Below are 25130 nucleotides of genomic sequence, written 5' to 3'. Positions count from 1 at the left end.
TCAAAACTATAAGCTTATAAGCGAATAAATTCCCATTGTTAAAAGCCAGCCCAAGGGAAGTGGCTGTGGCTCAACCAGCTGGGCTCCCGTCTACCATATGGGAGGCCCTGGGTTTGTGTCCCGGGGCCTCCTTGTGAAGGCAGGTTCACCCACACGCTGTGGAGAGCCGCAGGCCTGGGTGCCGCCGAGTGCCTCCGGCCCACAAGTGCTGCGGAGAGCCGACTCAGCAAGGTGATGCGGCAAAAAAAAAAAAAAAAAATAGGAGAGAAGCAACAACACAGAAGAGCGCACAACGAACAGACACAGAGAGCAGGGAGCAAAAACAAGCCGCAAGGGCTGAGGATAAATAAAAAAAGTAAATACAGACACAGAAGAACGAACAGCGAATGGACAGAGAGAGGAGACAGCACGCAAAAAGCCGCAAAGCGGCGGTGGCGGGGGTGGTGATTAAAAAAAAGCTGGCCCAAAATAACTAAAAATAAATGAAAAAAAAAACAACAACCCAATTTTATGGTATCTGCTTTTGGCAGCAAAGCAAGCTGAAACAGAAACTATATCATCACTTGTACTTAAAATAGCTGGGAGTATAACCCATTATACGTGAAAGTACCAGATTCCACAGTTTGGATTCAGAAACTGAGATCCTCAGACTTCTGACATCATTAAACTTGGATTTTAATGGTGAAGAAATACTAAAATTTAAATTTAAATTTAAAAAATCTCCCCAAATTCTAGATTTTTCTGGTAAAGTTACCAGCTTAGATAATAAATTACAGGTTTCTATACACAAAGTCAAAGTACCCCACATACACGTTTTCTGTCTTTCATTTCAAACTTCTTTCCCCTAGACCACATTCTAGAATTCTTACTTATTTCGACCAACTATGGATTCCCATTCACATATACCTGCCATGTTTTTAAAGGCTCAGAAAAATCAATTCCCTATAAGATATTGGGAGTGGCTCAAGCAATTGAGCGCCTGCTTCCCACATAGGAGGTCTCGGGTTCAGTCCCTGGTGCCTCCTAAAAACAAACAAACAAACAAACAACAAGCAAACAAATGAGAAAACCAACTCAGGGGAGCATGGGGCTCAGTGGTTGAGTGACGGCTTCCCACATAAGAGGTTCCAGATTCAATCCCCACCCCACCTCCGGTACTTCAAAAAAAATCCCTATAAGATGTTAACATTGATGTGGCAAGACCTGACACTCCACCTACGTATTTTAAAAGGAAAAGGAAGAACATTATTTTTTTAATCCAAAACTATGACAATCTAAAGACAAAATTCAGAGATGCATAGGAAAGTATTTGGGAGGAAATTTTAGAAGGAGAAAGGCCTTCTAACACTACTTAAATCATTGCATCAGTCACAGGGAATGCTCGGTCCACTTGTCTAGACAACTTTTTCTATCATAATAGGTCTGAGAAGTTTCAAAAACCTTAGACTACCATCACTTAACAGTCACTACATGTGTAGGACATGTACACCAAGATGGAAAGTTTGCAACTGTTTCTGTTGAAATCAAGACAAAGCTATGAATTATGGTCTTAGGAACAGTGACTGTGTATACCTATCATGGTTTAGGAGGCAACCTTACAAAAGAGTAGTAATGATTTAATGATTTATGCCTCCTCAGCATCCTGTCCCACTTCTTTGGTAAAGTACCCTGATTTCTCCTTCAAAAACCAGCAAAATAAATATCTGTTCAATGGGGAAATTTGGTATCTCTATCCTAACATAATACCCCTTCTCACAGAATCAGATGATCCTAAAATCTAAGTATTGGGAGACCTTTTGTCAACCCATTTGCTTGAATCATGCTCTCCATATCATGCCTAAACAAACATGCAGCGACAAAGAACACCTTATTATTCCCAGGAGCTCTCATCTCTAGGATCTACGGTATTTCCTTATTTCTGAGAGGAACATCCCCTCACCCCGATACACACATTTTCCAAAAAAAAAAAAATCAAAACAGATCTTATAATCAGTGTATACATTTAATAGCTTTTCTTCTTCCTCAAACAGTTGCCTTACAATCAACAGTAACTGGACACAAGGAATAACAATTGCTAGAAAATGGATTTGCTATCAGGACTAATTACATCCCCCTAAAAACTAAATTGAGTTATGGTCTAGCCATTCAGAAATCTGTAGGTGGTAGAAATCCATTTGATAAAACGGCAGAGGAAGAAACTTTCAGTATTGAGTCATTTAGTATCTTAAATGAAAATCCAAAGAACCTAACAGGGAATAACCACAATACCTGGGTAGAAATCTTGGCTCTGTCACTTCTTAGCTGGACGATTTGGGTAAAATTCTTAATTCACCCAACCCTAAATTTTCTCATCTACAAAATGGGGATGGAAAAAGTACCCCATCATAGAGCTTGTATGAGAATTTAATGCATTAAAACAGGTAACATGTTTAGAATGGTGCCCGGTACACACGGTGAGTAATGAGTAAAAGGTAGGCAATGACTCTCTTCTATACCATGCTTCAATTCCTGAGTTAGTTAGTATATTCTAAGTATCTTAACATTTCAAAATTAGTGAAAACTGACAAGATTTTTCTAGGAGGCCAAAACTCTTAGCACATTGCCTTCAGCTATGATGTTTCCTTGCTTTTCCTAGAGGAAAAAACGCAAGAAACAATTAATTCACACTGTGTGTATAAGAAAGTTAATGGGCAACAGCTCAATGAACAAGTTTTGCCCAAGATCTTTGCTAAGAATTTCATTCTGAGAGTTTATAAGAGAAGGATGCAGCTACAGAGAGTATTTTAGTTGACTGGAAAAGAAATTCAAAATTGGTTAAACCAACGGTAGTTGAAATTAAGATTTAATTTGGATGTAAATTCAGGTGGGACATCACCACTTCCTGGATGTGTATCAGAATGGCAAGTTTCACTCGCTCATGCCAGCCATTAATTTGCTTTTAAAATTAATATTAAAAAATCATTGTAAGTTATAGAGTATATTTGTGTGGAATATGGACCACAACAAACAGACATCATTTCTCCAACAATTTTCTGATTTACAAAGCAGAGATGTTCTATCATTTCAGAGAAATAATCAATTTAACTGCTTTGAGGGCAGACAATGAAAAAAATCTAAAATATCCATAAAAGCAAACATAATACAACAAAAATAGAAACATAAGAAAATAGAAAAATTTTAAACAACTATAAGGCCCTTTAAAGATGTCTACTGAAAATGATGAACTTTAGCCTGCACTCTTTAACATTTGCAGGGATTTATTTTTTAAGAATCAAATTCTAAAAATAGTTCTGCTACATTTAGTATTTTTCCATTATTCTTGCCGTCTTTAAACACACCTTCACAAGCTGCTGAACATAATGCTTTTCTGACTTAATCAGAACCTCTCTCATGACCCAGGAACGTTCAGTAAATAATTATTAAGCTCCAGAGGTAGCTTTTGCATAAGGTGATTTGCTTGAATGCCTATTCACTGAGGGACAAGGCTTTTCTTATTGTTTTCAAATCTAATCACAACATTTAAAGTAAATGTTAAAAGGGGAAGGGAGCTATCATCCATTCAAGATTTCTCCATTTTAATATTTCTTTGAAACTGCTGATTTCAAATTCATTCTACATTTCTATGCCAAGCTGATTATTCTGGAGTTTGGATATTTTTGCTGTATTTTCCCCTCAAAGAGAGCAAAATCAATACACAGAAATGCAGACAAGATGCTTATTAATGTATCTGTTACCATTCTACAGTCAGAAAGAAAAGGAAAAACCAAAAATCAAAAGTGCTTGCCATGGGACAAGTTTGATAAATACTACTACTAAGCATATTCATTTCCCTGAAGAAAATTCTTTTTTATTCATAAAGAAAGCTGGGCTACATTCCATCTTGTAATCATAAACCAAGCTCTATTCTAACTCAGATTTTTCAGTCTTTTTTTTTTCCATTATTAATTTAAGACCAACTTTCAACTTTAAATGAGAGGAAAACAAAATAATGAGCTAGCATTTCAATTACCCCCCTAACACACACACATTTTCGTTGTTATCCTTGTCATATCCACCTACCAGAGCTTGCAGCTGAAACCAAATAAAGCTACAGTCAAAAGTAACAGCCCCAGTATTTTTAACTCCCAATAAAACCTTCCCTTTCTCTGCCCTCCCCCTTTAAAATAAAAATCTACTCCTGTTAAAGGCTCCCAGAATTATTTCCAAAACAAAACTTCACTTACAGATATAAGCTTTCAAAGGAGCATGGCATAAACATCTGAACTCTAAGCGCCTCCATCTTTTTTCCTTTAAGGTGTTCTGCAAGCCCTTGGCGAAGAGTGAAAGTCAAAGTTAGTTCTGGCACTGGCTGTGTCACTAGGGGTGGCTCCTGATAAGGCCCTGGAAACTCCAATCCAAACACAGCTCTGTGCTAGAACAGTGCCTGGTGTCTGTCTGCAACCACAGACCTGTTTAATCCAGTACCTACTGTACCTGCAGGACACAAAAATGTTGCCTCACACTGCAAAGGGGGCTGTGCAATGACCCAGGCACAGCAAGAAATCCCACCCAGCAGCCAGGTGAGCACCCTGGGATGCTTACTTAACCTGGCTGAGCTCATGTGCCGGTTGAGGCTTGCAGGGACTGCGTGTTTCTAGAGAACTTAGGTAATTTCACAAACTGGTGAATTTTTAACACTTATTGGATGCACAAAATGTAGGAAGGTTGGGGGATTGCTTGGGCCCTTCTCAGTTTGGGAGAGCTCAGGCATCAATTCAGCTCACACCTCTAGCTGTATGCATCCGTGCAAAGGCTGTATGCATCCGTGCAAAGAACTAGGGTTTGAAAACTGAACACACCTTTCTGATGGCAGGTTATTGATGCAGCACAGGGTTCCTCATCCTCAGACCCCGAGAATATAAGGAGAGCTGTCCTGGTGGGAGTAAGAGGCAAGCTCCTTCTAGTTCTGGGTACAATCTTTTAGGACACACAGGTCTTCAGGCCATACACCGTTATTTTCTTAGGCTGTGATTCAATCTAATTCTGAATGCATCAGTATACATGAAGAAAAAAAATAACAAGACATGTTCTCAAAAAAAAAACAAAACAAAACAAAAACCACTTTAAAATTCTACCACATCAATATTATCAAATTTTTATGCAGCTTCTACAAACTCAGATTACCAAAGATGTCCTGCAGAGTTATGTAAAATAGATATGCTTCTCTCCATACACAATTTAGAGTCAGAACAAAGACATCTGACATTGACTGGCTGTATTTCCTGGTCTAGTTGTTTCACCTCTCTGTGCCTAAGAATTTAACTCAGAGGTAAATGATTGCAAAACAATGCAATCTCTATACACCATAACCAACTTAAATTTCATATTGTAATGAAATTATTTTGTTTTAACTTCCTCAAATAATAGGAAATATTCAGCCAGAGTCTCAGCCAAACGTTTTCTGGCTCTTTTTTACTTGGTTCACTTGTTCATTCATTCTTTTGCTCACCAGTATTTATGGGACATCTACTCTGTTCCAGGCACTGTGCAAATTCTGGGTCCTTTCTACATACCAGGCACTGTGCTAGGTACTGGGAATAAGCAGATGACTAAATTGCTACACAATTCCCCCTAATAACCTGCCCCACCTCTCTTTCTCTGCCCCTAGCATAGTCTAGCATAAAATTAAGAACACAGGTCCTGGAGTTGACTTTTTCAAGTTCAAATCCCATTACTTACTAATTCTGTGACCTTGTGCAAATTAGCTAACTTTTCTGTGTCCCCGTTTCCTCACCCAAGAAAGGAGATAATAAGGGACTATCCCCTATGTTATTGTTAGAACTAAATGAGATAATACCTGTAATGTCTGCAGCATAGTCTCCGACACATAGTAAACTCTTGATTAAAAAAGTGCTCTTATAATTATAAATGTGGTTAGTACTGCCTATCAAAGCAAGGGAAATGGGGAAGAGAGAAGAAAACATGGAGAAAGTAGAGGGTTGGGTCAAAAAAGGGAGAGAAGCTAGGGAATTACCATATCAGGATTATTAAGGGTTATTTTTTAAAAGGTCAAACTGGACTCTAGTCTACCTCAGGCAATATTTTGAGCTGCCTTAAGTTACAAGGCAGCAGAGTAAGCTTTAGAACACCTAAAACCCTGATTTATTACATGCTTACCCACAGGGAAAATCTGTGTCCTCCATGGGCTCTCAACTGTTGACCATGAAACCAATGGTATCAATTTCAGCCATTCCATTAGGGCACACAATGTGGTGCCAAAATTTTCCCTGGCTTCTTCAGCCAATGACATCACTTGACTTTTTATCCTGGACAATCCACCACCCCAAAAAACATTTTCATGGACTATTTATATAAGTGTGTAAATAAAATTACTTTTAAGAACATGTGTTCAACATATTTATGGTAGTTTAGAAAGACCTGTTTTCCAGTAGTGTTCTCAATGAAATATCTACCAGCAAATTGGACTAAAGCTTGACTAAAATGTGCACATTGCCTACCACCTACAAAATTCATAAAAGTTTTACATAAACTTCCTCAATACTAAAATCCTGTCCCTTGAGTTGTCACCCAATTATTCAACAAATGTCTTCTGAGTGGCAGGAAACACATATGATTTACCATTGTCTACCTAGAAGCTAGTAGAATAAAGTGGTTGATGTTCAATAAATATTTTCTAAATAAATTAATCTATAATGTGTAAGCAACTCTCTTAAGCATATCTGTAGTATACAGAAATGTACCCTTCGTGGGTATACAAATGTATATATACATGTAGACACACATACACATATACACTAACTCTAAATTTAAACACAAACTGAGAATTTGTAATGTAGAGAAAAAGAGGGAAAAATAATATTAAAACAATGAAACAAAGAATGTGCAGAATAAAGATAGTACCATTACTCCAATGCATTTCAAAACCTTGCTCCAAATTGCAGCATATCAATTAGAGTCATCAGAATTCTCACTGATCCCTTTTCCAGATGAACCCTAGCTGAAATCAGATTTAAAAACTATCAGCCATCCCAATAGCCAAATTTTTCTTTGGTTGGGTTTTGAAATCTTTTTGGAAGGAAAAAATCACTATTTTGAATGGGTTAGAGAGGAGATAAGTTTTGATATCCAGACCATAACCTGGTTGAACAAAAGTAAAACCACTGTTTTATCATGGCTCAGAGTTCTTCTCATTTGATCTGAGTATCAAATGTTCTATTGCCCCCGAACCATTTCATTTTCTTCTATCTTTTCTTTCTGTAGTCACTGCTCTTTTCATTAAACACAAAATAGTTAACATTGGAGGGCTTATATATGCCCTCCCTATACCAACCCATGGACTATCCCCTATATGCAATTTAGGAAGCATCTACCGCGACTTCAAATGTTTCATTATGATCCCAGTCAATGGTTTCCAAAACCTGTATTCCTATCAGAAGCACCTGGGAAGCCTGGAAAGACTTCTCCCCACCTCACCCAGCTTGCTTAAAATAAATTCCAGAGCTTTTAAAGGTGTAAATGTCAAGCCCCTTTCCTCAAACTATAAATGAGACTATCCAGGAGAGTTTAGAATTCTTTATTTGTTTCAAGATCCTCATAAGATTCTAATGTGAAGTTAAGGTGGGAACCATTCATATATAGGATAAAATATATAAAAATATTTTAATATATATAATTACAATATATTCTATGCATATTATCCATTTAAAAGTGGTAGGAAAATATCCAAGAATGTCAAGTAAAAAAGTCTTTATTCCTATACTTTAATTCTTTTATAAAATATGCACTTGGAATCGCTTTGGACATGCACTGAATTTTCTGCGAAGGCTTCATTATGAGGTAATTTAAGAGAACCATGGAAGTGGTAATGAAACTCAAAAATTACTATCAAGATAACAAACACAGCTCTTCTCCCCACATGCCATTAAGCTCACATTCTGGGACAAATCCAAAGCCACCAAAAGGCACTACAACTCAGTTATTGATTTGCCTGACATGTGAGAAGCACTGTTCTCAGTACTACGAGCGAGACAAAGATGAAGATGCAAGAGCCTCCACTTTTCAGGAACTCACATCAGAGAAACCCCATACTCACACAAACACGCCTGTTAAAAAGAGTGGGCACGATAATCTATAATGTGAAATTGCAGTCTGTAAATCAGCCCACTTTATCACTTTTCAACTCCCTGGGACCCCTGATCTATTATTTTCTCCCATTTCTCATCCCTCCCTCCCTACCTGAATGAATTTCTGGCCTAACTTAAAAAAAAAATGGGCAGGGAGGACCAAATGCCTCTCCCTCTCTCCCCTCTTCCAACTATCCCTTCCATGGCTGCTCCTTCTTATCTTCCAGATGACCTTTTTTTTTTTTAAAGATTTATTTATTTCCTTCCCTTCCCCCCCTCCAACCCTGCTGTTTTTGCTGTCTGTGTTATCTTCTCTTCTCATTTTCTCTCCTCTAGGATTCACCGGGATTCGGTCTTGGGGACCTCTGATGTGGAGAGAGGTTCCCTGTCAATTGCACCACCTCAGTTCCTGGTTTCTGCCGTGCTTCACCTTGGACTCTTCCCTTGTCTCTCTTTTGATGTGTCATGATCTTGCTGCAGACTCACTTGCAAGGGCACTGGCTTACCACACAGGTACTCATGCGGACACTGGCTCACCACACAGGCACTCGCACAGGCACTGGCTCGCCATGTGAGCACGCCTTCTCTTCTTCTTTTTCTCTAGGAGGCCCCAGGGATCAAACCCAGGTCCTCCCATATGGTAGGCGGAAGCACTATCACTTGAGCCACATCTGCTTCCCCTCAGTTGACCTCTTATAGGACTAACATTTCCTGGTCAGAGAGGTCTTCCCTAACCATCCAACCTAAAGCAGAAATACCCATCTCTGGTTTTCTGTATCTCAGAAGGGTCTTGGTTTCTTTCTTTGATGGCACTTAATCTAGTTTGTAACCATTATGTTTGTCTGCTTAATTTGTTTTTTGTCCATGGAGGGCAAGGTACTTTGTATTTGTTTTATTTTCAGTAACTAGCATATAGTAAGTGCTAATAAATATTTCTTTGTTGGATGGATGGATGGAAGGATGGATGGATGGATGGAAAAATGGTTATATGAGTGACAAAATGAAAAAAAGATCAGGTAAGGAAGGACCTATGAAGTAGAATTTAAGGATGGCTTTTGATTAATTAGAAAGGAAGTCAACAGCATAAATGGGACACACAACTGTATGCCCTTTACTTGGAAGCTTTCAGTTACTATGCGCAACTCACTTCCAGGGCATAAACTATTGGGGCAGAGGAGGATAAAGGGGAAAAACTTACAGGGAGTTGATCCAGCAGTTCTAATTCAAAACTCTCACAGCATGACTGAGGAAATTTTTAATGACTACCTATCTACAGAAATAACTGTTCAGTACCACTCAATCATGTTTTATCTCTTTCATCCTGTTTCTATTTTTTTCTACTACCAAGAACAGATCTCCCTGTAACAATTATAGTACAGCATCCTCTAAAAGACTGCTCATTGTGCCTGATACACAAAGAAACCCTTCAAGGTTGAAAAGGAAAATAGAAAAGACTAAGATGACCCCTGGTAAACTTGTTTTAGAGTTATGCCAACATTATTAGAGAACTGTATAGATGCCTATACAAACATCCAGAGAGAAAAAAATGTTTTATTTAAACTGTTTAGAAAAATCTATCCTGAGAATAAAAAAATAATCCACAAAGAGACATCTTAAATTGTCTCAGAATTTAAAAAAAATTAATGGAGAAATATATAAAATGTTAGCTTGGCTCTGTTGTTTAATATAATAATCAGTATAATAGATTAATTCCCAACCTAGAGCTCTCTGATATTCTCTCTCTGGCATTAAAAGGGATCCTGATACTGTTTCTTTGTTATCTATAAATGGTAACAGCATTTGTAATAAACAGACCACAAACTGCAATATAAGCCAAGTAGGTAAGATAACCCAAAACTGGGGAGAGAAACACTGATGAGATTATACCACTTTGATAATCTCAAATGAAAAATTTAGTAAAAATGCTGTTTACTTTCCTTATCTAGGTAAATAAACAGGAAAAGATAAGGCTGTCCCCAGTGTGTAGAGGTGGAGAGGTGGAGGGGGCCAAAGTTACAATACTGTACAATAAATAACCTCTTCCACCTCAGAACTTTAAGATCACCGGGCGTTGTTTTTTAGTGGTTAACTCCTAATTCACTTACAAAGAAACATCTGGACTTCTCTTTTACTGTAGTAAATTTGTTAAGTAATGAAAAATTGAAAAGCAAATAAGAATCCAGAATGCGGAATGCACCATCATTATCATTATCATTATCATCATCATCATCATCATCATCAAAAACATCAGTTCTTTCTTTTTCCAAGCAGGAGCCAAGATATTAAAATATTTTAAAGCAACTAAATAGTCAGCTATTAGAAGTGGCCTCCACGGACCACTTAGCTAAGGTCTTGGTTGCTAAGGAAGATGACTTCACTCCTCCATTATGTCCAACTGGTAAAGGCATGAGTGGCTCACAGACCCATCTTCATCCTTTATGCGCAAGACAGAATTGAATAAAAGGATTATTTTTTTGGTCTATTCATTTAAATTAAATATTTGTACACTGAAACTGAGCTGAAGGTGGAAAGAGACTGCATCTTGCAGACAATGATGCTATTGTGGAAAGCAGTTACCATTGTTATCATTGGAGAAAACTCCAATCTGTACAAGATGTGGTAACACTCCAGGGAAGTGGTTTCAGCCTGTAGGCCTCAAATCTCTGACGCACCCACCAATTTATAAATAGACGAATAATTTACATGTCTCCCCCACAGATAATACACTTAGGATGCTTTTTCCTACTGGAGACTACATAGTGTGGTGGAGACACACAAACACATACACACACACTCACACACCCTACTCTGTTCATATTCTGCCTTCACTTTGGGCAAGTGATTGATCTTCTCTGAGTCCCAATATCTCCTCTGTAAAATGGGGATATTAATATTGCTTACATCATAGACTGATGTAAGGATTCAAGGAGGTCAGGTATGGCAAGTACTTAGCCCGGTGCCTGGAGCAGAGTTAGCACTTTGTTCACATAACCAACGTTATATGAGGAATAAGGAGCCAATTCCAGAGTACTGTCTTTAATGAAAATAAGCCCTTAGAACCTTAAAGACTTTCATGTTCTATAACAACATAGTCTTTGCAGGCACCAATTAAGCTATTTTTGAAAAGTGATTTTTCAAGAACTTGCACAGATTCAAAATATATGTAAGTTTAGGAAAGGTCTAGAGAAATTTGTGAATCACATATTCATAACAAATAACTAAATACTAAGATATTGAGTGGTTATCTGTAACATTCGATAGTGGACAACTACTATACTTTTTCAATGATTAGCTTAGCTAGAGACAAAATTTTAATCCATACTTTTAATTTCTATTATACAATATAAACATACCCATAAGGCAAGTAGAAATCATGTATTCAAATAAATAAAACTATAACAAATCAAATCTCTTTGTGCTCAATAGATCACCTTATGTTAAGTTTGTATTAATAGTCAAATTTCACAAAATTCTGAAGCCTCTCAAACACTTGCTCTTATACTAATGACATCCTGTTTCAGTTATGCTGAGCAAACAGGATTTAAATTGAGAAAAAAAATATTTGCACAAAAATCCTTCCTGTCTGTTGATTAAAGCCAATCAATCACAATAAACTCAGTACACATTAGCGTTCTTTGTCTAATTTACACTCTAGGGAGTCTTGCATATAATCAAAGTATATATTTATGTTGATAGTAAAATGTTAAAATAACCAATATTTTAAATTAATATCCTGTATAAAGTCAAGGAATATTGTCATGAAGTGATAAAGAAAAACTTTTATCTTTGTTTTAAAAATTAAGTCACGTACCTTAAAAAAAATAGCGTCTAACAAAACTACTTAATTCTCCCTTTAGCATTTATTTCATTTTATTTTATTTTTTCTATTTTCACTTGTGTGTGGATTTTTTATTTTTAAGAGCTACTAGGGACTGAACCCAGGACCTCATAATCTAGGAAGCAGGCACTCAACCAATTGAGCTACAGCCACTCCCCTCTTTAGCATTTATTAAACATTAATTAACTGACATGTATGACAGGCAAGCTGCTAAAGAAAAAATCATTCATTCATTTAACAAATATTTATTGAGCACTAACTATGTTCCAGGCATTGATCAATATGCTTTAGATATAGCAGTGACACAACATAGATCTTAGTTTTTTGAGAAAGAAATGCTTTGGGATAGCTGAATTCTCAAATCACTTATTAATCTAAACATATAATTTGGAAATGGTGTGGATTTACAATCTTTAAGTACCATCTGCAATGATATCTTCATTAGCATGAATATTTGGTTTCTAACACTAGATCAAGTATCAATACTTTTTATGTCCTAATGTTTCACACAATATGTCAGGCAGGAAATCTGAAGAAAAAAAAAACAAATGAGATAGCATCCTTGCCCTTTTTTTTTTTTTTTTTTTGAGGTACCAGATGCTGGGGATTGAACCAGAACCTTGTGTGTACGAAGCTGGTGCTGAACCACTGAGCCACACTGGCTTCCCTGAGCTGTTTTTTGTTTTGTTTTGCTATGCTTGTTGTTTATTTTGCTGTTGATTTTTCAGGAGGCACTGGAAGCCGAACCCAGGACCTCCCATGTAGGAGGCAGGAGCTCAACCGCTTGAGCCATATCTGCTCCCCCTGCCTCATTTTTAAAAGCAATGGGGAGGATTAAAGAGAACTTGGAGAATACGTCATCATATCCTCAAACTGACGACTGTACCTCCTATTTGTATATTATACCTGATGTTTATTTAATCTCTTTTTATATAAATAAATAAACTGAGGGCCAGGGAGTAAGGTGAGTAACTTACTCAAAGTCAAAAAGTCAATGAGGGAAGCAGACTTGGCCCAGTGGTTAGGGCATCTGCCTACCACATGGGAGGTCCGCGGTTCAAACCCTGGGCCTCCTTGACCCGTGTGGAGCTGACCCATGTGCAGCGCTCATGCGCCCAAGGAGTGCCCTGCCACGCAGGGGTGTCCCCCGCACATAGGGGAGCCCCACGCACAAGGAGTGCACCCCGTAAGGAGAGCCGCCCAGCATGAAAGAAAGTGCAGCCCGCCCAGGAATGGCGCTGCACACACAGAGAGCTGACAACAAGATGATGCAACAAAAAGAAACACTTACAAGGATAGAAGCGCTCACAGAAGAACACACAGCGAATGGACACAGAGAGCAGACAACTGGGTGAGGGTGGAAATAAATAAAAAAATAAATCTTAAAAAAAAAAAAGTCAGTGAGCTGCTGTGGGTGTGAAACTCCAGAGTCCACACTCTTCTCACTATGATCCTCTGTTCCAAGTTTCTTAGAGCTACCCAATGATCACAAAGCAAACTAATTCTAAAATTAGAATCTTGCCCTAGAGTTACTCTTTAGTTGTCTCTACCCCATACTCCACCATAGGTTGTAAACTCCACGAAGGCATGAACCATGACTATTCAGGTCATCACTTTACTCTTCAGCCATTCACAATTCCAGGTCCATAGAAGGAGTTCAATTTTTGTCAATAGGATTAATTAATTAATTAATTGATTGACCATGGTGTTTCTTCTGGCCACTTCTGACCATGTGCTGCCTCTAAAAAAAAAAAAACTAGAGAATGAAGCAGGCTTCCCTGAAGATTTATACCAAGCAGAAGTTAAATTAATGACATTCACTAGAAAGAAACACAAAGAAGAAACACACAATATTTGTCTTCAAATATCTTAATCTGATTGGAAAGAGAATTTGAAAATGTGAAATTTTGGGGGGGAAAAAAACTTAACCCAATATAGCATGAGTTATACTTGTTCCTGGGGAAAACAGTAAGTGATCAGAAAAGAAAAGAATTATTCAGAAAGACTTTCTAAGGGAAACAAGGTCTTTGCAAAATTTGGGGGACAATGATGGACTTTGGAAAGATGGTAAACCATGAGCAAAATTTCCCAAACATGGGTTACAAGATGATCCCAAATTGAGAAACAGAGATGCCACATTAAATAATAATGGAATAGCAGTGAAAAGGGGCCTTTCAAATTTCTTTCATCCCAGGGAAAAGTCTTGACTTGGTACTAACATGTCTTCAATCTCTCAACACCTGCCCTTTCTAACAAAATGCTCAGTCCTCTCAGGCTCAGGCATCTCCCAGACAATGTATCTACTAAGAATCTAACAAATTTCTTTCCATTTCATTAAATATATTCTACGGTTATTTATTTGTGGTTCTCCTTTATCATAACATCTCCTTTTAAATATACTTATTTAAATTTTTTCAAGCCCTCATGCAGTATACAAAGCAAAAGTGAAGTTCACATGAGAATGGCTGAAATTTGGGAGACACTGACTGAAAGAAATGAGGAACATACCAGCATTCTTCAGTGGAAACGAGATTAAACACAGTCCAGAAATAGTGACATTCTATTGTGGTGAGAAGTTGTGTAACAGCTACAAAGAATTTCAGTCTGATAAAGAAAACCATGTAGGGTTTTGAAGTCATAGTAAGTGGGTCTAGCCGTAATCACTCCCTAACTGTGGAAAATGAGCATGACTCTCAGATAGGATTCCATACAGGAAAAGTGGGGGCCTGGCCAAGTAGGACTGAGAATATCACAATGGAAGTGACACACGTTTGTTGATAGTGACTGTAAACAAAACCTCTGTCCAGAAAAAAAGGCAAAGCTGTTAGAACAAAATGTCATGCAAGCTTGAGGTTGATGTTTCAATATATAAAGACCTCACTTATCTTGCTATGAAGGTCACTTCTGCCACTGTTATTGGCTACTCAAAAATCTCCTGGGGTACAAATTTAATTTCTAATCCAGTTTTGGTTTCAGTGTTCTAAATTCACACACACAAAAAAACCAAGAGATTCTTGGTACAGATTATTTTTTCCCTAGATGTAAAATACTTTCATACACTGGGTGGAGCAATTCTTTGGGAATCATACACAGGGTTTTGCGTTGTAATTGAAAAAAAAATACACAGAGTTATGGGAGAGACATACACTACCTAAATATATTTTAATTTACATTTTAAAATTAATTTTAAAGATCCAAAGCTCCCACCATTTTACCATTTGCCTATTTTCTATTATTTTTATACCCCTGTTTTTAAATATTAACTTCTAATATGCATTTTCTAGTAAATCTGACCTTTGGAATATGAATGTACTAATAATGCCATGAAAATGTATGTTTACAACACATATATTTCAATTGCCTTTTCATCTTTGATTTATTACCATGCATTTATTATAACTTATTAAAAAACTATATGTTTTTCTTTGTTGTTTTGTTTTGCTTTTCACTTCGGGGGAAAAAGAAGCAATTTATAAATGCAATGAGCATAAATCATCTTATCAAACCCATAAAGGAAGGACTACCTCTAGGCTAGGAGGTGGGTTAGGGCAAAGAGATACTCAGTTCATGAAAACATATAAATAGGCTCTAGCACAGAATGCTAACTCACTTGCAACAGGAGAGGGTTGATTCCAGGACCAGGGAAGGATCTAATGCCAAAAGACAAAGAAAATACTGCTGTACACAGTTATCAACCCAGGACAAGGATGGGGCATCAAGGAGAAAGAGGAAGGTTACAGGATGTTCTTACAAAATTTATTTTCTGATGCTTGTCTCTAGTCAGGGTTGGTAATTCAATGCCTTCTCATGGAATCTTAATACTTTAAAGCAATGGTTTTCAAAGGAGGGCTTTGTTCCTACCCCCACCCCAGAGGGCAATGTCTGGCAACATTTTTGGTTATGACAACTTGGTGGGGGCCACTACCGGCATCGAGTGGGTAGAGGCAGGGATGCCACTAAACATCCTACAATGCACAGGACAGGCACCAGAGCAAAGAATTATGGGGGTCAAAACATCAAGTGCTGCTCAGGTTGAGGAGCCCTATTTTAGAGTAAGCGTTTCTCCCATACAGAAAACAAAGTAGTTCCAACACATTTTAAGCACCAAATTATGGCTAGGCATTTCTATGTTTTTATAAGACAGCTTTTATGTCTGTGGGACACAGTACTTGAATCTTTTACATATACCCCAGTATTTGTGAAAAATTATTTTGAGTGATTAAAGTCATACACAAGGGATTAAAGATGAAGGGGGAATGGGTCAATAAACTGAGGTTTATTCACCCAATGGACCACTAACAGCGAAAATGAATGAACTACAACAGGCCTTTAACATGGATAAAATCAGAACTTATGTTAGATGAAAAAAAGGCAAGTCACATAGAATACAGCCCTAGATTCCATTTATTTAAAGTTCAAAGTATACTTTAGGGATGTATTCATAGATAGAAAAACTATAATGAACACCAAGGAAGTGATTAGCACAAAACTTAAGATAGTCATTAACTCAGCAGGGAATAGAGAGGAGGCTGTAATACAAGATGAGGCTTCCAGAGTGTTCTGTATCTTAAAATGGATGGTGGGTGCATGTTACTCATTTTACTATCCTTTAAACTAAACTGGTAGGTTGTAAACACTTTCTCTATGTAGGATATGTTTTAAAATAAAAAAAAATTTTAAACTTTTAAAATAAAAAGAGTGTAAGGGAAATGTTTTAGTTTGCTAAAAGTTGCTGAAAGCAATATACCAGAAATGGGTTGGCTTTTACAAGGGGGGATTTATTAGGTTGAAAGCTCACAGTTCTGAGGCCGTGAAAGTGTCCAATCAAGGTATCATCAGGCCATGCTTTCTCCCTGAAGAGCAGCACAGGGAGGCATCTGCTGGTCTCTCCCTTCTCTCCCAGGTTTCCTTGCTTAGGCTTCCGGCATCCTCTCTCCCAGCTTCCCTTGATTTCAACTTCTTGCTCCCACGGCACTCTCTCTGCTCCTGTGGCTTATTCTCTGCCTCTCTCTCTCTGTATCCTCCAGTAAGAAGATTGAGAACCACCTTGAGTCAAGCCCTAGTGAAGTAACCTAATCAAAAGAAGGTCTCACCTACAATAGGATTTATTCACAGGAATGGATTGGTCCTGAGGACATGATTTTCTGGTGTCCATAAAAGTATCAAATTACCACAGGAAGTAAAGAAATGGAGATAGCAAGTATAGGTCATTCTTTCAAGACATAAAGAAGGATACTAGTGAATTTTGACATAACTGGCTGAGATACCACCAGAGTCAGAGGTACCTCTTCCCCTTCCTTCCCCTAACCCTCTACTGTTCCAGGCACTTATCACATCTTATCTAACAACCACCAAACTACATCTCCTCTGTCCTCACAGTTATTCTGATACTCAACTCTGACCTGGACTGCTAAACTGTTCTCTCAATTTTCCCAAATATATTCTCTACCTACTATTTTTTGGGAGGAGGGGTGGGTATGTAGGGGCTTTTATTCTTTTGGCAGTTCCGCTCAGTCATTATAGATATTTTTGCACTATTAAATCAAAATGTTTATGTTGCTCTGTAAAGCATTAAAAAAAAAAAAAACTGCAGGGGTGAGCCTCAGCTCAGATATCTCCACAAATACATTGTTATCCATGCCCTGACCTTTCCCTGTGTTACTTCTTGGTCATTTTCCGGAGCGATGCCATTCTCTGTTTGTGAGCTTATGTGGTACATTTTTTATGTAGGGTCGGATTTCTTCATAGGCATACACTAGGATCCACAAATTCCTCTGGCTCTCTAGACACAGTTGGACATCTTTCACCTCCAGGGTGTTGGACTTGTGATGCCGAGCAAGTGGGAAGTCTGCCACCACTACCCTCGCAATAAAATCATCAGCAACCTGCAGCAGCTTCTCCTCTACGTCTTCACCCAACTACTCACTAGGATCCAGTTTTCTTACTAAGTCCTGCAAATTCTTCTTGGTCTCAGGAGTGCCTGGTTAGCTTTACCTGCGCAGGGCTGCTGGCCAAGGAGCCTTGTGGAGGAGTGCTGGCTGGTTCTGGCTTTATGGATGAGAAACAAGAAAGGTTGACTGGAGCTGAGGGGCCAAACTGGTTGGTAATCTGCTGAGCTATGGACTTGAGCTCCTAGAGCTTATCAAGATCTTGTTTCCTACAGAGATGTGAGGACCAAGGACAATCAAAGGCAGCAGTGTCTATCTTCCCATAACATGCAGAGCATACACCAGTGAAGGGTTCCTCTTAGCAACCAAGTCAGAATGTGCAGCCCTGACCAAGTATTTCTGCCTTCAACCCAGAAACCTGCCTCCTGCACCTATTTCTAAAAAAATCTTCCAAAAGCACAGTTTTACTGTTACCATGCAACTACTTTAATAAAATTAGTGATTCATCAATATACAACGATTGAATTTCAAATGCCTTAATTAGAGTGGCGATCAAGGCCAACTTACCTGTCTATGAGATCTATTATGACAATTTCAACCATTATAAACTCCTTGTTCATTACCTAATTGTACACTTTGCTTGGGTTGTTCCTCTTGTCTGGAGTACCCTTTATGCCCTCACTCACCCTCCCTCTCTATCAAAAAGCCTTCCAATTTTTCACTAAAATAAAAGAGAGATGTATTTACAACTGTTAGTGAGGTATAGAGCAACTCATACACTCACATATTACTGCTAGGAGTATAAATTTGTACAAAAACTTAGGAAAACTGTTTGTAATATCTACCAAAGCTGAATATATGTATACCTCATGATTCAGTAATTTCATTCCTTGATATCTAACTGAACAGTAACTTATGTGTTTGCTCACCAAAAATGGACTTAACAAGAATATTCATAGAAATATTGCTCTTAACAGAGCAAAACTGTAGGCACATCAAATGTCCAGCAACAGTAGAATGGACAGACTGCCAAAGCAGATGCTACCCTAAATGGTGGGGCTCCTGAGGACTCTGGAGACACCCAGGTCCTGTGGTCATGGCAGATAGCTCTGGAGTTTGGTGCCTTGCCAGTGGGCCCTACTTTAGAGTTTGTGCTCTTGAGTGAGACAGAGTTGGACTCAGATGTGACTTCTCTACACGTACCTCTTCAGTCTCTTTTATTTGAATCTATGGTTGTGCTGGAGTTGGTAGATATACGTCCAAGAGACTTGAATTTCTGGGCTGTCCATGTGCCAGCTGGGCCCTGAGTCTCAGCAGAGTTGCAACACCTACTCTCCAGTTCATTGGGCTCACCCAAGACAACTAACAAGGAGGTGAGGATCGACAACCACCACACCAAGGAACAGAGAGTCTACAACTGCAAACAAGAGAATTCCATCCATCAGCCAGATGGGATTGAAATCCCCTCTTGATTAGAGGTAGAGTGGGCATCACCATCCCATAATCCTCAAGATTGGGGAATAAAATATGGACTAGAGTAGACTTACTGGTATTCTACTATAGACTTATTATGATTCTAGCAATGGAAGAAATTCCATCATTAATCTGGAGACAGTGGCCATTGGACATCCTGAAGTCAGGAAGAGGGACAAAGAGGTATAATATGAAGGCATTTTCAGGACTTGGAATTGTCCTGAATGACATCACAATGACAGATACAGGCCATTATATATCCTGCCATAACCTACAGAATCAAGTGGGAGAGAGGGTAAAGTACAGTGTAAACTATAATCCATGCTTAGTGGCAATGCTCCAATGTGTTCATCAATTGCAATGAATGTACCATACTAATGAAAGAAGTTGTTAATTTGGGGAAAAGTGGAGGTGTGAGGATTGGGGCATAGGGAATCCCTTTTTTTTTTTATGCAATATTTTATGTAATCTGTGTCTTTCAAAAATAAATTTAAAATATAATAAAAAATAGTAGAATGAATCAAGAAATTAAGATGTAGTCACACAATGGAATCCTCTGTGAGGATGCACGACTCCCATATACGACAACAGGGATGAATTGTACCTATATAAGGTTGACAAAAGAATCCAGATGTGAGAAAACATCCTATACAACTCCATTTGTATAAAGTCAAAAATATACACACACATTCATTATTAGTCTATGGTGTTAGAAGCCGAAACATTGTTATTTTTGGGGGGAGGCTGAGTAGGATGCACACACCGGTGCTAGCAACACCCCTGTAGGATTGGGTGCTGGTTACATTAGCGTATTGACTTGGTAAAAATTCTTCAGGCAGTATACATAAAATTTGTATACTTTTCTGTAGGAATGTCATATGGTGATTAAAAGTTTACTAAGTCTGCGTTTTTAAAGCCTATCTGTTCTTCAAAATTACTTCTTGACAAATCTCCCTCATTTTCTTGATAAAAATCTTCAGTGATCCCAACCAGATGCCTCTTCATCCTCAAAATTCCCACAATAAACTAACAACCTTAAAACTATCTTATATTGGGAAACGGACTTTGGCCCAGTGGTTAGGGCGTCCGTCTACCATATGGGAGGTCCGCGGTTCAAACCCCGGGCCTCCTTGACCCGTGTGGAGCTGGCCATGCGCAGTGCTGATACGCGCAAGGAGTGCCGTGCCACGCAAGGGTGTCCCCCGCGTGGGGGAGCCCCACGCGCAAGGAGTGCGCCCGTGAGGAAAGCCGCCCAGTGTGAAAAGAAAGAGCAGCCTGCCCAGGAATGGCGCCGCCCACACTTCCCATGCCGCTGACGACAACAGAAGCGGACAAAGAAACAAGACGCAGCAAACAGACACCAAGAACAGACAACCAGGGGAGGGGGGGAAATTAAATAAAATAAATAAATCTTTAAAAAAAAAAAAACTATCTTATATTACAGTTTAAATAACATGTACTTCCCTTTTCACAGCAAGTCCACATTTTTCTGTGAGTGAGCTGGGCAGATGCAACTATCCTTTTTGGTTCTTACTTTCTTTACAGTAAAATTCATCCTTTTTTGGTGCACAGTTCTATACATCTTGAAATGTACAGTCATGTAACCACCATGACACTCATGCTCCAGAGTAATTCCATCACCACAAAATATTACCTTATGCTGTCCCTTGGTGGTTAAAACGTCTCCCATTCCCAATCTCTAGAATCCACCTATCCATTTTTTTGTCCCTATAGTTTTGCCTTTTCCAGAATGTGATATAAATGGATTTATAACGTATATATATCCTTTTGAGTCTGGTTTCTTTCCCTTTGCAAAGTGAATGTGATATATTACTGCAGGCAGGTTTCAGGAGTTTGTCCCTCTTTATTGCTAACTATTTAATTGTATGGATGAACCCCATGCCACCAGTGGAAGGACGTCTAGGCTATTCCCAGTTTGGGGCTATTTCCAGTTTTGGGTGATTCTGAATAAAGCTGCTATTCCATTTTTATTATCAAAAGAACAAAAAAGGATATTTGCAAGTGACTCACCTAAGGCCACAGTTACCAATGAGAAATAGAAAAGGTACACACTTTTTAAAAACAGACTATGGGAAAAGCATAAGTTGGCTATTTTCCCCCTTTGTCAATGAAATCAGCTCACACTACATTTTCTGCAGAGATTTGAGCTACCTTTTTTTAATACTTAAAAATATATTTAAATGGGCCAGAGTTCAAATGTATCCAACTAAAGCACTTTTCTAAAGGCTCCTTCTTGCCAATGTGACCCTGTGGCCGTACTATATAAATAACTTGTATGCCTTGATCTGTGTAAAACTATTCATCATTGCTGTGTAAATAAATGATGATGCCCCGCCGGCCTCTGCCTTTCATCTGACCTAATGTACTCACCTGCGAGGCACAGAGAGACTCACAAAGGATGGCCTGGCTCTCTGGGGCTTGGAGAACAAGCCTGGAAAAAGGCTACTACAACGATTGTGCAGAGGAGTGGCTACAGTTGCATTTTTTTTCTGTTGATTTAAACACAAAAAGCATATGTCCAAATCCTCAGGGGCAGAGGGCCCGTATTTCCATTAGCTGGCATTTTGGGTGTCCATCTGTGGAGCCTGAGCCACCACTCAGTCACGGACGGGGCCATAGGGAAAGGAAATGGCGAGGAAAAATATTCTAGGGAGGTTAACTCTGCCGGCACCTGCCACTGTGGCTAAAGCAGCAGGTGGGGTACATTTGCTACAACTGAACACATACTGGAGCATTGCCACTAAGCGTGGATTACAGCTGTAACAAATGCACCACACTAATGAAGGATGTCGTTAATGCAGGAAAGTGTGGAGGGGAGGGGGTGGGGAATCCCTTATATTTTTATGTAATATTTATGTAATCTAAAGAAGTTAAAAAATAAAAAATTTTTGAAAGTATTAAAAAAGAAGCAGGTGGAAATGCAATGAATGTGCCACAGTGATGAAAGAGGTTGTTGATGTGGGAGGAGTGGGGGGGTATAGGGTATATGGGAACCTCTTATATATTTTAATGTAACATTTTTTGTGATGTATGTATCTTTAAAAAAAAAGACAACAAAAAAAAGCAGATGGGTTCTCAGTCTGCAAAACTGAAGAGCGACATGAAAACTCTTTTTACTTTGAGAGTTTTAATATTTCCCAGATCACTAAGCAAATAATGAATAGGTAGAGCACATAGAGGTCATCCTACAGCCTCTACCAAAAGTTCTTAAGTAACAATAATAATAGCTAATTAGGGAAGGTGTGCTATGCGCTGTGGTTGTGCTAGGCACTTTGCATACACATATTTAAATCCTCCATAACTACTGTTTAACCTAAATACCATTATGATGCTCCGTTTACCAGACAAGAAGAACGAGGCTTTGGGAGGTTATATCTCTCGCTGAAGGCTCTGAAGAAAAGGGATTCTAATCAAGACACAATATGACTCCAGATCCCTTGTGCTTAATCCACAGGCTCTACCACCCCATAGTCCTACCAGTAAACACAGTCACTTATCCAGTCATGCAGAAAACATAGTAATTTTATATCCATGCACCAGGGAAATAAATATGAATAGGAAAGATATGTGCTTTCCCTCCAGGTGCTCATTAATTGGGGGAGGGAGAGGGATCCTATAAACAATGCTTTCACCTTTTTGGTGTCACATACTTTTCTGAGATACATATGAAAATTACAGATTCTCTCCAGAAAAATTCACCCAGCCACAGACACACAGAGCTTACATGAATGCTGGAACGGCAGGTTAGTAATCCCTGAAATGGTTAAGCAGTTGACTGTAAACTGCAAAGGGCTTTAATTAAGACTGGAACAATGTATGGTTGAAGGTCAAAGGAGAAAGACCAGGGTAGAGAAGTCCTGAAGATTGAGAATTCACCAGGCAAAGAAGGAAGGAAGGGGGACCTTTGAGGCTTTGGTGCATGCTTTAGAAAGTTGGTGGCAGGAAAAAGATTTAAAGAAGAGAGAGAGAAGGGAGGCCGGAAGGAGAGTTAACAGGTCACTGAAATAGCCCAGGCAAGTTTCTTATTTCTAGAAAGGATGTGGCATAAAAACCCAGGTTCTGGGGTCAGAAAGAACTGGGCTCAAATCCAAGCTCCTACCCTCTCATTCCTTAGCTGTGCAACCCAGGGGCAAATTATTCAAACCCCACCCCAAGCTTCAGTTTCCTTTTCTGGGGAGGAATGGGATAAGAACAGTCCCAACTTCATAGGCTGTGGTGAGATAGTGCATGGAATAATGCATGCCATGAATTTGGCATAGAACCTGAATCTGTGAAACTGTTCTAAATATTTGTAGCCATTATTATTAACAGCAGCATCATCACCATCACCATCACCACCATGGCCTGATACAAACTGGTCTCCCAAAAGGAACTCTTCCCAAACAGCAACTGAATTGAACTCCTTGATTTATATTTGGGCTATCTTGCCACACTCTAGGATACATAAGATATTATAGAAGTATCTTTGCCCAAATAAAGTCCCAGTGTAAAAAGCTACCTCTCTACACTCCTTATAAATTCCTTGTAATCTCACTTCCTACTCCTTATTCTCATTAATCACATAAAAAATGGGATTACTCTAGAAGAAATTATGACAATCTTTGCAGTATCCACAGTGGATGTATTGTTTTTTAACATCAGTAATGTCTGCCCTTAAATAAGAATAGGGATAATCATTAAGAGCTGTGGTGGCTGAGCTCCTGCCTCCCACACGGGCACATGGGAGGTCACAGGTTTGGTTCTCTGTGCCTCCTGAAAAAACAAAAACAAACAACAAGCAAAACGAAAAAACCAACTCAGGGGAGCCAATGTGGTTCAGTGGTTGAGTGCCAGCTTTCCACATACAAGGTCCCGGGTTCATTCCCCAATCCCTGGCACCTCAAGGGGGAAAAAAAGAGCTACAGAGATGTTACACATTCTGATCATTACTATCACGTCCATACCAAGTGTCTGAAGAAGTAAATTCTTACAAAGCCTTTTCATCACTCAGTTCACCTATGTCACTATTCCTAGCCTGACATTACCAGGCAGAAATGAAAAATAATACAAATATTCTATTCAATTCATCTTAGTCAATGTGTTTCCAGTAACATTTTATTTTAAAGTCTTCATGTGGTCTAGGAGCAAACATAACAGCATTATTCTGGAATCCATCCATAAGTGCTCTAGGAAATCAGTGAATAATATTTTGTTTTGATTCCTCAGCCATGGTAATAGACAGAACATTTATGAAACCCTTGCTCTTAAAATCCAGCCAATATTTGCCATAGAAGCAGCTCTGGAAAAATAAAGTCATGAGAAATACAGCCATTCTCATCTTCTCCACAAAGTTGGTCAGGATATCCGTGTGTCTGGCATCTACGCTGATACCATCTACAAAAACTCCAATACTCTCCTCACTTTAAAACCCTCAAATGAAAAGAAAACACAAGGATTCCAACAATCCTCCCACATCCCAACAGCCTGTTACAAATTCACCAGCTTCCTTTCTGCTTTTAAACTTGTTCTTCGGAAAAGCATAGTAGTAAATGAGTTCACTGGATCTAAAATTAAATAAGCAGCAGAAAAATCCAATTGTCCTAGAACAAAAAATAAAAGAATTTGTTCATGAAATAGGGACAGTGGGAGGAGTCAGGGCTGATGAGAGGATTCTGTTGCTAGCACATCATTAAACGTGAATGTGATGGAAAGAGTTGATAGGCTGCGAAGCATGTGAGAATGTGAATATGGCAGTAAGAAAATACTCAGGTCTTATCAGAATCAGAAGAAGGATTCCTGCTAGGAAGG

General features: G+C 38.7%; 1 protein-coding gene, 1 long non-coding RNA gene and 1 pseudogene across 8 annotated transcripts in view; 1 reads left to right on the top strand and 2 right to left on the bottom strand.

Annotated features, from left to right (window-relative positions):
- MITF (melanocyte inducing transcription factor) overlaps positions 1-25130 on the bottom strand; it is a 235428-nt gene that overhangs the window by 93029 nt on the left and 117269 nt on the right. The window contains exon 1 of one of the 6 annotated variants that reach the window (XM_012521027.4): positions 4224-4360. The exons of 4 other annotated variants lie outside the window; for them this stretch is intronic. In XM_012521027.4, coding sequence (XP_012376481.2) covers positions 4224-4279 — 56 coding nt within the window. In that variant the 5' untranslated portion in view covers positions 4280-4360. Of the gene's footprint in view, positions 1-4223; positions 4361-25130 lie in introns of those variants that run through there. One more of the 6 variants, XM_004482046.5, reaches the window with a different exon arrangement.
- LOC131276105 (uncharacterized) overlaps positions 1-25130 on the top strand; it is a 173773-nt gene that overhangs the window by 126351 nt on the left and 22292 nt on the right. Inside the window, exon 4 of one of the 2 annotated variants that reach the window (XR_011647545.1) lies at positions 8460-8636. The exons of the other annotated variant lie outside the window; for it this stretch is intronic. This is a non-coding gene — a long non-coding RNA (uncharacterized lncRNA). The remainder of the gene's footprint in view (positions 1-8459; positions 8637-25130) is intronic. 2 annotated transcript variants of the gene reach the window in all.
- Positions 17174-21012, bottom strand: LOC139437684 (transcription initiation factor TFIID subunit 12 pseudogene; annotated as a pseudogene).

This window comes from Dasypus novemcinctus, chromosome 26, assembly GCF_030445035.2.
Source record: "Dasypus novemcinctus isolate mDasNov1 chromosome 26, mDasNov1.1.hap2, whole genome shotgun sequence".
In the NCBI taxonomy this organism is placed as follows: domain Eukaryota; kingdom Metazoa; phylum Chordata; class Mammalia; order Cingulata; family Dasypodidae; genus Dasypus; species Dasypus novemcinctus.
This window is presented reverse-complemented; position numbering and strand designations above follow the sequence as displayed.